The sequence below is a fragment of the Mustelus asterias genome, unplaced genomic scaffold (assembly GCF_964213995.1).
Source record: "Mustelus asterias unplaced genomic scaffold, sMusAst1.hap1.1 HAP1_SCAFFOLD_1939, whole genome shotgun sequence".
Taxonomy (NCBI): Eukaryota; Metazoa; Chordata; class Chondrichthyes; order Carcharhiniformes; family Triakidae; genus Mustelus; species Mustelus asterias.
In genome coordinates this window covers 26,434-42,754 of record NW_027591884.1, presented here as the reverse complement: position 1 = coordinate 42,754, position 16,321 = coordinate 26,434, and the positions used below count along the sequence as shown (strand labels likewise).

Sequence of the window (16,321 nt, the reverse complement as noted above, 5' to 3'; positions counted from 1 at the left end):
CTCTGACAGTGCGGCACTCCCTCAGTACTGACCCTCTGACAGTGCGGCACTCCCTCAGCACTGACCCTCTGACAGTGCGGCACTCCCTCAGCACTGACCCTCTGACAGTGCGGCACTCCCTCAGCACTGACCCTCTGACAGTGCGGCACTCCCTCAGCACTGACCCTCTGACAGTGCAGCACTCCCTCAGTACTGACCCTCTGACAGTGCGGCACTCCCTCAGCACTGACCCTCTGACAGTGCGGCATTCCCTCAGTGCATTTTCCACAGTCTCTGATTGGTCTGTTTCAGGTTACAGGTTGCAGCGAACTTCATGCCCGTTTCCAGCCTTGTGATTGGTGAGTACATTGTAAATTTATTAACCCGATTTTTAACTGTGTTTTGCTCCATTTAGCAACTTTTCCTGTGTCAAACACTCCCAGGACAGGTACAGCACGGCGTTAGATACAGAGTAAAGCTCCCTCTACACTGTCCCCATCAAACACTCCCAGGACAGGTACAGCACGGGGTTAGATACAGAGTAAAGCTCCCTCTACACTGTCCCCCATCAAACACTCCCAGGACAGGTACAGCACGGGGTTAGATACAGAGTAAAGCTCCCTCTACACTGTCCCACATCAAACACTCCCAGGACAGGTACAGCACGGGGTTAGATACAGAGTAAAGCTCCCTCTACACTGTCCCCATCAAACACTCCCAGGACAGGTACAGCACGGGGTTAGATACAGAGTAAAGCTCCCTCTACACTGTCCCCATCAAACACTCCCAGGACAGGTACAGCACGGGGTTAGATACAGAGTAAAGCTCCCTCTACACTGTCCCCATCAAACACTCCCAGGACAGGTACAGCACGGGGTTAGATACAGAGTAAAGCTCCCTCTACACTGTCCCCATCAAACACTCCCAGGACAGGTACAGCAAGGGGTTAGATACAGAGTAAAGCTCCCTCTACACTGTCCCCCATCAAACACTCCCAGGACAGGTACAGCACGGGGTTAGATACAGAGTAAAGCTCCCTCTACACTGTCCCCATCAAACACTCCCAGGACAGGTACAGCACGGGGTTAGATACAGAGTAAAGCTCCCTCGACATTCCCCGACAGTGTGTTCCCTCCCCTCCAATTTATGCGCTTCCTGGACAGTTACACTTTTCCTGCTTCCCTTTCTTCCAGGAGTGGATCTCGTTCCGATTAAAGGAATTCCCAATGTTGTGACCCTCCAGGAGGACATCACCACGGAGAAATGTCGGCAGGTAAATCCTGGATTATTAATCCAGTAACATAACCCGCAGCTGGAGTACTGTGTGCAGTATTGGTCCCCTTATATGAGGAAGGATATATTGGCATTGGAGGGAGTGCAGAGAAGGTTCACCAGGTTGATACCGGAGATGAGGGGTTTGGATTATGAGGAGAGGCTGAGGAGATTGGGTTTGTACTCGTTGGAGTTTAGAAGGATGAGGGGGGATCTTATGGAGACTTATAAGATAATGCGGGGGCTGGATAGGGTGGAGGCGGAGAGATTCTTTCCACTTAGTAAGGAAGTTAAAACTAGAGGACACAGCCTCAAAATAAAGGGGGGTCTGTTTAAGACAGAGTTGAGGAGGAACTTCTTCTCCCAGAGGGTGGTGAATCTCTGGAATTCTCTGCCCACTGAGGTGGTGGAGGCTACCTCGCTGAATATGTTTAAAGCGCGGATGGATGGATTCCTGATCGGTAAGGGAATTAAGGGTTATGGGGATCAGGCGGGTAAGTGGGACTGATCCACGTCAGATCAGCCATGATCTTATTGAATGGCGGGGCAGGCTCGAGGGGCTAGATGGCCTACTCCTGCTCCTATTTCTTATGTTCTTATAACCCCTACACTACTGTACCCTGGATTATTAATCCAGTAACATAACCCCTACACTACTGTACCCTGGATTATTAACCCAGTAACATAACCCCTACACTACTGTACCCTGGATTATTAATCCAGTAACATAACCCCTGCACTACTGTACCCTGGATTATTAATCCAGTAACATAACCCCAACACTACTGTACCCTGGAATATTAATCCAGTAACATAACCCCTGCACTACTGTACTCTGGATTATTAATCCAGTAACATAACCCCAACACTACTGTACCCGGGATTATTAATCCAGTAACATAACCCCTACACTACTGTACCCTGGATTATTAATCCAGTAACATAACCCCTACACTACTGTACCCTGGATTATTAATCCAGTAACATAACCCCTACACTACTGTACACTAGATTATTAATCCAGTAACATAACCCCTACACTGCTGTACCCTGGATTATTAATCCAGTAACATAACCCCAACACTACTCTACTCTGGATTATTAATCCAGTAACATAACCCCTACACTACTGTACCCTGGAATATTAATCCAGTAACATAACCCCTACACTACTGTACTCTGGATTATTAATCCAGTAACATATCCCGACACTACTGTACCCTGGATTATTAATCCAGTAACATAACCCCAACACTACTGTACTCTGGATTATTAATCCAGTAACATAACCCTGACACTACTGTACCCTGGATTATTAATCCAGTAACATAACCCCTACACTACTGTACCCTGGATTATTAATCCAGTATCATAACCCCAATACTACTGTACCCTGGATTATTAATCCAGGAACATAACCCCTACACTGCTGTACCCTGGGTTATTAATCCAGTAACATAACCCCTACACTACTGTACCCTGGATTATTAATCCAGTAACATAACCCCAACACTACTGTACCCTGGATTATTAATCCAGTAACATAACCCCAACACTACTGTACCCTGGATTATTAATCCAGTAACATAGCCCCTACACTACTGTACCCTGGATTATTAATCCAGTAACATAACACCTACACTACTGTACCCTGGATTATTAATCCAGTAACATAACACCTACACTACTGTACCCTGGATTATTAATCCAGTAACATAACCCCTACACTACTGTACCCTGGATTATTAATCCAGTAACATAACCCCTACACTACTGTACCCTGGATTATTAATCCAGTAACATAACACCTACACTACTGTACCCTGGATTATTAATCCAGTAACATAACCCCTACACTACTGTACACTGGGTTATTAATCCAGTATCATAACCCCTACACTACTGTACCCTGGATTATTAATCCAGTAACCTAACCCCTACACTACTGTACCCTGGATTATTAATCCAGTAACATAACCCCTACACTACTGTACACTGGGTTATTAATCCAGTATCATAACCCCTACACTACTGTACTCTGGATTATTAATCCAGTAACATAACCCCTACACTACTGTACACTGGGTTATTAATCCAGTATCATAACCCATACACTAGTGTACCCTGGATTATTAATCCAGTAACATAACCGCTACACTACTGTACCCTGGATTATTAATCCAGTAACCTAACCCCTACACTACTGTACCCTGGATTATTAATCCAGTAACATAACCCCTACACTACTGTACCCTGGATTATTAATCCAGTAACATAACCCCTACACTACTGTACCCTGGATTATTAATCCAGTAACATAACCCCTACACTACTGTACTCTGGATTATTAATCCAGTAACATAACCCCTACACTACTGTACCCTGGATTATTAATCCAGTAACATAACCCCTACACTACTGTACCCTGGATTATTAATCCAGTAACATAACCCCTACACTACTGTACCCTGGATTATTAATCCAGTAACATAACCCCTACACTACTGTACCCTGGATTATTAATCCAGGAACATAACCCCTACGCTACTGTACCCTGGATTATTAATCCAGTAACCTAACCCCTACACTACTGTACTCTGGATTAATAATCCAGTAACATAACCCCTACACTGCTGTACCATGGATTATTAATCCAGTAACATAACCCCTACACTACTGTACCCTGGATTATTAGTGCAGTAACATAACCCCTACACTACTGTACTCTGGATTATTAATCCAGTAACATAACCCATACACTACTGTACCCTGGATTATTAATCCAGTAACATAACCCCTACACTGCTGTACCCTGGATTATTAATCCAGTAACATAACCCCTACACTACTGTACCCTGGATTATTAATCCAGTAACATAACCCCTACACTACTGTACCCTGGGTTATTAATCCAGTAACATAACCCCTACAATACAGTACCCTGGATTATTAATCCAGTAACATAACCCCTACACTACTGTACCCTGGATTATTAATCCAGTAACGTAACCTCTACACTACTGTACCCCGGATTATTAATCCAGTAACATAACCCCTACACTACTGTACCCTGGATTATTAATCCAGTAACATAACCCCTACACTACTGTACCCTGGATTATTAATCCAGTAACATAACCCCAACACTACTGTACCCTGGATTATTAATCCAGTAACATAACCACTACACTACTGTACCCTGGATTATTAATCCAATAACATAACCCCTACACTACTGTACCCTGGATTATTAATCCAGTAACCTAACCCCTACACTACTGCACCCTGGATTATTAATCCAGTAACACAACCCCTACACTACTGTACCCTGGATTATTAGTGCAGTAACATAACCCCTACACTACTGTACCCTGGATTATTAATCCAGTAACATAACCCCTACACTACTGTACCCTGGATTATTAATCCAGTAACACAACCCCTACACTACTGTACCCTGGATTATTAGTGCAGTAACATAACCCCTACACTACTGTACTCTGGATTATTAATCCAGTAACATAACCCCTACACTACTGTACCCTGGATTATTAATCCAGTAACATAGCCCCTACACTACTGTACTCTGGATTATTAATCCAGTAACATAACCCCTACACTACATGATACTGGATTATTAATCCAGTAACATAACCCCTACACTACTGTACCCTGGATTATTAATCCAGTAACCTAACCCCTACACTACTGTACCCTGGATTATTTATCCAGTATCATAACCCCTACACTACTGCACCCTGGATTATTAATCCAGTAACATAACCCATACACTACTGTACCCTGGATTATTAATCCAGTATCATAACCCCTACACTACTGTACCCTGGATTATTAATCCAGTAACATAACCCATACACTACTGTACCCTGGATTATTAATCCAGTAACCTAACCCCTATACTACTGCACCCTGGATTATTAATCCAGTATCATAACCCCGACACTACTGCACCCTGGATTATTAATCCAGTAACATAACCCATACACTCCTGTACCCTGGATTATTAATCCAGTAACATAACCCATACACTCCTGTACCCTGGATTATTAATCCAGTAACCTAACCCCTACACTACTGTACTCTGGATTATAAATCCAGTATCATAACCCCTGCACTACTGCACCCTGGATTATTAATCCAGTAACATAACCCATACACTACTGTACCCTGGATTATTAATCCAGTATCATAACCCCTACACTACTGTACCCTGGATTATTAATCCAGTAACATAACCCCTACACTACTGTACCCTGGATTATTAATCCAGTAACCTAACCCCTACACTACTGTACCCTGGATTATTTATCCAGTATCATAACCCCTACACTACTGTACCCTGGATTATTAATCCAGTAACATAACCCATACACTACTGTACCCTGGATTATTAATCCAGTAACCTAACCCCTATACTACTGCACCCTGGATTATTTATCCAGTATCATAACCCCGACACTACTGCACCCTGGATTATTAATCCAGTAACATAACCCATACACTCCTGTACCCTGGATTATTAATCCAGTAACATAACCCATACACTCCTGTACCCTGGATTATTAATCCAGTAACCTAACCCCTACACTACTGTACTCTGGATTATAAATCCAGTATCATAACCCCTGCACTACTGCACCCTGGATTATTAATCCAGTAACATAACCCATACACTACTGTACCCTGGATTATTAATCCAGTATCATAACCCCTACACTACTGTACCCTGGATTATTAATCCAGTAACATAACCCATACACTACTGTACCCTGGATTATTAATCCAGTAACCTAACCCCTATACTACTGCACCCTGGATTATTTATCCAGTAACATAACCCCAACACTACTGCACCCTGGATTATTAATCCAGTAACATAACCCATACACTCCTGTACCCTGGATTATTAATCCAGTAACATAACCCCTACACTACTGTACCCTGGATTATTAATCCAGTAACATAACCCATACACTCCTGTACCCTGGATTATTAATCCAGTAACATAACCCATACACTCCTGTACCCTGGATTATTAATCCAGTAACCTAACCCCTACACTACTGTACTCTGGATTATAAATCCAGTATCATAACCCCTGCACTACTGCACCCTGGATTATTAATCCAGTAACATAACCCATACACTACTGTACCCTGGATTATTAATCCAGTATCATAACCCCTACACTACTGTACCCTGGATTATTAATCCAGTAACATAACCCATACACTACTGTACCCTGGATTATTAATCCAGTAACATAACCCCTACACTACTGTACCCTGGATTATTAATCCAGTAACCTAACCCCTATACTACTGCACCCTGGATTATTTATCCAGTAACATAACCCCTACACTACTGTACCCTGGATTATTAATCCAGTAACCTAACCCCTATACTACTGTACCCTGGATTATTTATCCAGTAACATAACCCCAACACTACTGCACCCTGGATTATTAATCCAGTAACATAACCCATACACTCCTGTACCCTGGATTATTAATCCAGTAACATAACCCATACACTCCTGTACCCTGGATTATTAATCCAGTAACCTAACCCCTATACTACTGCACCCTGGATTATTTATCCAGTAACATAACCCCAACACTACTGCACCCTGGATTATTAATCCAGTAACATAACCCATACACTCCTGTACCCTGGATTATTAATCCAGTAACATAACCCATACACTCCTGTACCCTGGATTATTAATCCAGTAACATAACCCATACACTCCTGTACCCTGGATTATTAATCCAGTAACATAACCCCTATACTACTGCACCCTGGATTATTTATCCAGTAACATAACCCCAACACTACTGTACCCTGGATTATTAATCCAGTAACATAACCCCGACACTACTGTACCCTGGATTATTAATCCAGTAACCTAACCCCTATACTACTGCACCCTGGATTATTAATCCAGTAACATAACCCATACACTCCTGTACCCTGGATTATTAATCCAGTAACCTAACCCCTATACTACTGCACCCTGGATTATTTATCCAGTAACATAACCCCAACACTACTGCACCCTGGATTATTAATCCAGTAACATAACCCATACACTCCTGTACCCTGGATTATTAATCCAGTAACATAACCCATACACTCCTGTACCCTGGATTATTAATCCAGTAACCTAACCCCTACACTACTGTACCCTGGATTATTAATCCAGTAACAGAACCCCTACACTACTGCACCCTGGATTATTTATCCAGTAACATAACCCCAACACTACTGTACCCTGGATTATTAATCCAGTAACATAACCCCGACACTACTGTACCCTGGATTATTAATCCAGTAACCTAACCCCAATACTACTGCACCCTGGATTATTAATCCAGTAACATAACCCATACACTCCTGTACCCTGGATTATTAATCCAGTAACCTAACCCCTACACTACTGCACCCTGGATTATTTATCCAGTAACCTAACCCCTACACTACTGCACCCTGGATTATTAATCCAGTAACATAACCCATACACTACTGTACCCTGGATTATTAATCCAGTATCATAACCCCTACACTACTGTACCCTGGATTATTAATCCAGTAACCTAACCCCTATACTACTGCACCCTGGATTATTTATCCAGTATCATAACCCCTACACTACTGCACCCTGGATTATTAATCCAGTAACATAACCCATACACTACTGTACCCTGGATTATTAATCCAGTATCATAACCCATTCACTACTGCACCCTGGATTATTAATCCAGTAACATAACCCCTACACTACTGTACCCTGGATTATTAATCCAGTAACATAACCCCTACACTATTGTACCCTGGATTATTAAACCAGTAACATAACGCCTACACTACTGTACCCTGGATTATTAATCCAGTAACATAACCCCTACACTACTGTACCCTGGATTATTAATCCAGTAACATAACCCCTACACTACTTTACCCTGGATTATTAATCCAGTAACATAACCCCTTCACTACTGTACCCTGGATTATTAATCCAGTAACAGAACCCTTACACCACTGTACCCTGGATTATTAATCCAGTAACATAACCCCTACACTACTGTACCCTGGATTATTAATCCAGTAACATAACCCCAACACTACTGTACCCTGGATTATTAATCCAATAACATAACCCCTACACTACTGTACCCTGGATTATTAATCCAGTAACATAACCCCTACACTACTGCACCCTGGATTATTAATCCAGTAACATAACCCCTACACTACTGTACTCTGGATTGTTAATCCAGTAACATAACCTCTACACTACTGTACCCTGGATTATTAATCCAGTAACATAACCCCTACAATACTGTACCCTGGATTATTAATCCAGTAACATAACCCCTACACTACTGTACCCTGGATTATTAATCCAGTAACATAACCCCGACACTACTGCACCCTGGATTATTAATCCAATAACATAACCCCTACACTACTGCACCCTGGATTATTAATCCAGTAACATAACCCCTACACTACTGTACCCTGGATTATTAATCCAGTAACATAACCCCGACACTACTGTACCCTGGATTATTAATCCAGTAACATAACCCCTACACTACTGTACCCTGGATTATTAATCCAGTAACATAACCCCTACACTACTGTACCCTGGATTATTAATCCAGTAACATAACCCCTACACTACTGTACCCTGGATTATTAATCCAGTAACATAACCCCTACACTACTGTACCCTGGATTATTAATCCAGTAACATAACCCCTACACTACTGTACCCTGGATTATTAATCCAGTAACATAACCCCTACACTACTGTACCCTGGATTATTAATCCAGTAACATAACCCCTACACTACTGCACCCTGGATTATTAATCCAATAACATAACCCCTACACTACTGCACCCTGGATTATTAATCCAGTAACATAACCCCTACACTACTGTACCCTGGATTATTAATCCAGTAACATAACCCCTACACTACTGTACCCTGGATTATTAATCCAGTAACATAACCCCGACACTACTGTACCCTGGATTATTAATCCAGTAACATAACCCCAACACTACTGTACCCTGGATTATTAATCCAGTAACATAACCCCAACACTACTGTACCCTGGATTATTAATCCAGTAACATAACCCCGACACTACTGTACCCTGGATTATTAATCCAGTAACATAACTTCTACACTACTGTACCCTGGATTATTAATCCAGTAACATAACCCCTACACTACTGTACCCTGGATTATTAATCCAGTAACATAACCCCAACACTACTGTACCCTGGATTATTAATCCAGTAACATAACCCCAACACTACTGTACCCTGGATTATTAATCCAGTAACATAACCCCAACACTACTGTACCCTGGATTATTAATCCAGTAACATAACCCCAACACTACTGTACCCTGGATTATTAATCCAGTAACATAACCCCTACACTACTGTACCCTGGATTATTAATCCAGTAACATAACTCCTACACTACTGTACCCTGGATTATTAATCCAGTAACATAACCCCTACACTACTGTACCCTGGATTATTAATCCAGTAACATAACCCCAACACTACTGTACCCTGGATTATTAATCCAGTAACATAACCCCAACACTACTGTACCCTGGATTATTAATCCAGTAACATAACCCCAACACTTCTGTACCCTGGATTATTAATCCAGTAACATAACCCCGACACTACTGTACCCTGGATTATTAATCCAGTAACATAACCCCAACACTACTGTACCCTGGATTATTAATCCAGTAACATAACCCCAACACTACTGTACCCTGGATTATTAATCCAATAACATAGCCCCTACACTACTGTACCCTGGATTATTAATCCAGTAACATAACTCCTACACTACTGTACCCTGGATTATTAATCCAGTAACATAACCCCTACACTACTGTACCCTGGATTATTAATCCAGTAACATAACCCCGACACTACTGTACCCTGGATTATTAATCCAGTAACATAACCCCAACACTACTGTACCCTGGATTATTAATCCAGTAACATAACCCCGACACTACTGTACCCTGGATTATTAATCCAGTAACATAACTCCTACACTACTGTACCCTGGATTATTAATCCAGTAACATAACCCCTACACTACTGTACCCTGGATTATTAATCCAGTAACATAACCCCTACACTACTGTACCCTGGATTATTAATCCAGTAACATAACCCCTACACTACTGTACCCTGGATTATTAATCCAGTAACATAACCCCTACACTACTGTACCCTGGATTATTAATCCAGTAACATAACCCCAACACTACTGTACCCTGGATTATTAATCCAGTAACATAACCCCGACACTACTGTACCCTGGATTATTAATCCAGTAACATAACTCCTACACTACTGTACCCTGGATTATTAATCCAGTAACATAACCCCTACACTACTGTACCCTGGATTATTAATCCAGTAACATAACCCCAACACTACTGTACCCTGGATTATTAATCCAATAACATAACCCCAACACTACTGTACCCTGGATTATTAATCCAGTAACATAACTCCTACACTACTGTACCCTGGATTATTAATCCAGTAACATAACTCCTACACTACTGTACCCTGGATTATTAATCCAGTAACATAACCCCTACACTACTGTACCCTGGATTATTAATCCAGTAACATAACCCCAACACTACTGTACCCTGGATTATTAATCCAATAACATAACCCCAACACTACTGTACCCTGGATTATTAATCCAATAACATAACCCCTACACTACTGTACCCTGGATTATTAATCCAGTAACATAACCCCTATACTACTGTACCCTGGATTATTAATCCAATAACATAACCCCTAGACTACTGTACCCTGGATTATTAATCCAATAACATAACCCCAACACTACTGTACTCTGGATTATTAATCCAGTAACATAACCCCGACACTACTGCACCCTGGATTATTAATCCAGTAACATAACTCCTACACTACTGTACCCTGGATTATTAATCCAGTAACATAACTCCTACACTACTGTACCCTGGATTATTAATCCAGTAACATAACCCCTACACTACTGTACCCTGGATTATTAATCCAGTAACATAACCCCAACACTACTGTACCCTGGATTATTAATCCAGTAACATAACCCCAACACGACTGTACCCTGGATTATTAATCCAATAACATAACCCCTACACTACTGTACCCTGGATTATTAATCCAGTAACATAACCCCTATACTACTGTACCCTGGATTATTAATCCAATAACATAACCCCAACACTACTGTACTCTGGATTATTAATCCAGTAACATAACCCCGACACTACTGCACCCTGGATTATTAATCCAGTAACATAACCCCTACACTACTGTACCCTGGATTATTAATCCAGTAACATAACTCCTACACTACTGTACCCTGGATTATTAATCCAGTAACATAACCCCTACACTACTGTACCCTGGATTATTAATCCAGTAACATAACCCCAACACTACTGTACCCTGGATTATTAATCCAGTAACATAACCCCAACACTACTGTACCCTGGATTATTAATCCAATAACATAACCCCTACACTACTGTACCCTGGATTATTAATCCAGTAACATAACCCCTATACTACTGTACCCTGGATTATTAATCCAGTAACATAACCCCTACACTACTGTACCCTGGATTATTAATCCAGTAACATAACCCCTACACTACTGTACCCTGGATTATTAATACAGTAACATAACCCTTACACTACTGTACCCTGGATTATTAATCCAGTAACATAACCCCTACACTACTGTACCCTGGATTATTAATCCAGTAACATAACCCCTACACTACTGTACCCTGGATTATTAATCCAGTAACATAACCCCTACACTACTGTACCCTGGATTATTAATCCAGTAACATAATCCCTACACTACTGTACCCTGGATTATTAATGCAGTAACATAACCCCTACACTACTGTACCCTGGATTATTAATCCAGTAACATAACCCCGACACTACTGTACCCTGTATTATTAACCCAATAACCTAACCCCTACACTACTGTATCCTGGATTATTAATCCAGTAACATAACCCCTACACTACTGTACTCTGGATTATTAATCCAGTAACATAACCCATACACTACTGTACCCTGGATTATTAATCCAGTAACATAACCCCGACACTACTGTACCCTGGATTATTAATCCAGTAACATAACCCCGACACTACTGCACCCTGGATTATTAATCCAGTAACATAACCCCTACACTACTGTACTCTGGATTGTTAATCCAGTAACATAACTCCTACACTACTGTACCCTGGATTATTAATCCAGTAACATAACCCCAAAACTACTGTACCCTGGATTATTAATCCAGTAACATAACCCCTACACTACTGTACCCTGGATTATTAATCCAATAACATAACCCCTACACTACTGTACCCTGGATTATTAATCCAGTAACATAACCCCTACACTACTGTACTCTGGATTGTTAATCCAGTAACATAACCCCTACACTACTGTACCCGGGATTACTAATCCAGTAACATAACCCCTACACTACTGTCCCCTGGATTATTAATCCAGTAACATAACCCCTACACTACTGTACCCCGGATTATTAATCCAGTGCATAATCCCTACACTACTGTACCCTGGATTATTAATCCAGTAACATAACCCCTACACTACTGTACCCTGGATTATTAATCCAGTAACATAACCCCTACACTACTGCACCCTGGATTATTAATCCAGTAACATAACCCCTACACTACTGTACCCTGGATTATTAATCCAGTAACATAACCCCTACACTACTGCACCCTGGATTATTAATCCAGTAACATAACCCCTACACTACTGTACCCTGGATTATTAATCCAGTAACATAACCCCTACACTACTGCACCCTGGATTATTAATCCAGTAACATAACCCCTACACTACTGTACACTGGATTATTAATCCAGTAACATAACCCCTACACTACTGTACCCTGGATTATTAATCCAGGAACATAACCCCTACACTACTGTACCCTGGATTATTAATCCAGGAACATAACCCCTACACTACTGTACCCTGGATTATTAATCCAGTAACATAACCCCTACACTACTGTACCCTGGAATATTAATCCAATAACATAACCCCTACACTACTGAACCCTGGATTATTAATCCAGTAACATAACCCCTACACTACTGTTCCCTGGATTATTAATCCAATAACATAACCCCTACACTACTGTACCCTGGATTATTAATCCAGTAACCTAACCCCTACACTACTGTACCCTGGATTATTAATCCAATAACATAACCCCTACACTACTGTACCCTGGATTATTAATCCAATAACATAACCCCTACACTACTGTACCCTGGATTATTAATCCAGTAACATAACCCCTACACTACTGTACGCTGGATTATTAATCCAGTAACATAACCCCTACACTACTGGACCCTGGATTATTAATCCAGTAACATAACCCCTACACTACTGTACCCTGGATTATTAATCCAGTAACCTAACCCCTACACTACTGTACCCTGGATTATTAATCCAATAACATAACCCCTACACTACTGTTCCCTGGAATATTAATCCAATAACATAACCCCTACACTACTGTTCCCTGGATTATTAATCCAATAACATAACCCCTACACTACTGTACCCTGGATTATTAATCCAATAACATAACCCCTACACTACTGCACCCTGGATTATTAATCCAATAACATAACCCCTACACTACTGTTCCCTGGATTATTAATCCAATAACATAACCCCTACACTACTGTACCCTGGATTATTAATCCAGTAACCTAACCCCTACACTACTGTACCCTGGATTATTAATCCAGTAACCTAACCCCTACACTACTGTACCCTGGATTATTAATCCAATAACATAACCCCTACACTACTGTACCCTGGATTATTAATCCAGTAACATAACCCCTACACTACTGGACCCTGGATTATTAATCCAGTAACATAACCCCTACACTACTGTACCCTGGATTATTAATCCAGTAACATAACCCCTACACTACTGGACCCTGGATTATTAATCCAGTAACATAACCCCTACACTACTGGACCCTGGATTATTAATCCAGTAACATAACCCCTACACTACTGAACCCTGGATTATTAATCCAGTAACATAACCCCTACACTACTGTTCCCTGGATTATTAATCCAATAACATAACCCCTACACTACTGTACCCTGGATTATTAATCCAGTAACCTAACCCCTACACTACTGTACCCTGGATTATTAATCCAATAACATAACCCCTACACTACTGTACTCTGGATTATTAATCCAGTAACATAACCCCGACACTACTGTACTCTGGATTATTAATCCAGTAACATAACCCCAACACTACTGTAACCTGGATTATTAATCCAGTAACATAACCCCTACACTACTGGACCCTGGATTATTAATCCAGTAACATAACCCCTACACTACTGCACCCTGGAATATTAATCCAATAACATAACCCCTACACTACTGCACCCTGGAATATTAATCCAATAACATAACCCCTACACTACTGTACCCTGGATTATTAATCCAGTAACATAACCCCTACACTACTGAACCCTGGATTATTAATCCAGTAACATAACCCCTACACTACTGTTCCCTGGATTATTAATCCAATAACATAACCCCTACACTACTGTACCCTGGATTATTAATCCAATAACATAACCCCTACACTACTGTACTCTGGATTATTAATCCAGTAACATAACCCCGACACTACTGTACTCTGGATTATTAATCCAGTAACATAACCCCAACACTACTGTACCCTAGATTATTAATCCAGTAACATAACCCCAACACTACTGTACCCTGGATTATTAATCCAGTAACATAACCCCGACACTACTGTACCCTGGATTATTAATCCAGTAACATAACCCCTACACTACTGCACCCTGGAATATTAATCCAATAACATAACCCCAACACTACTGTACCCTGGATTATTAATCCAGTAACATAACCCCTACACTACTGAACCCTGGATTATTAATCCAGTAACATAACCCCTACACTACTGTTCCCTGGATTATTAATCCAATAACATAACCCCTACACTACTGAACCCTGGATTATTAATCCAGTAACATAACCCCTACACTACTGTTCCCTGGATTATTAATCCAATAACATAACCCCTACACTACTGAACCCTGGATTATTAATCCAGTAACATAACCCCTACACTACTGTTCCCTGTATTATTAATCCAGTAACATAACCCCTACACTACTGAACCCTGGATTATTAATCCAGTATAATAACCCCTACACTACTGAACCCTGGATTGTTAATCCAGTGACATAACCCCTACACTACTGAACCCTGGATTATTAATCCAGTATAATAACCCCTACACTACTGAACCCTGGATTGTTAATCCAGTGACATAACCCCTACACTACTGTACCCTGGATTATTAATCCAGTAACATAACCCCGACACTACTGTACCCTGGATTATTAATCCAGTAACATAACCCCTACACTACTGTACCCTGTATTATTAATCCAGTAACATAACCCCTACACTACTGTACCCTGTATTATTAATCCAGTAACATAACCCCTACACTACTGTACCCTGTATTATTAATCCAGTAACATAACCCCTACACAACTGTGCCCTGGATTATTAATCCAATAACATAACCCCTACACTACTGAACCCTGGATTGTTAATCCAGTGACATAACCCCTACACTACTGTACCCTGGATTATTAATCCAGTAACATAACCCCTACACTACTGTACCCTGTATTATTAATCCAGTGACATAACCCCTACACAACTGTGCCCTGGATTATTAATCCAGTAACATAACCCCTACACTACTGTACCCTGTATTATTAATCCAGTAACATAACCCCTACACAACTGTGCCCTGGATTATTAATCCAATAACATAACCCCTACACTACTGAACCCTGG

The 16,321-nt window shown here is 41.0% G+C and overlaps 1 protein-coding gene across 1 annotated transcript in view; it reads left to right on the top strand.

Annotated features, from left to right (window-relative positions):
* LOC144489030 (pre-rRNA 2'-O-ribose RNA methyltransferase FTSJ3-like) overlaps nucleotides 1–16,321 on the top strand; it is a gene marked incomplete at its 3' end in the record, with an annotated part of 49,632 nt that overhangs the window by 7,032 nt on the left and 26,279 nt on the right. The window contains 2 exon segments of the mRNA XM_078206983.1: nucleotides 292–338; nucleotides 1,173–1,252. Coding sequence (XP_078063109.1) covers nucleotides 292–338; nucleotides 1,173–1,252 — 127 coding nt within the window.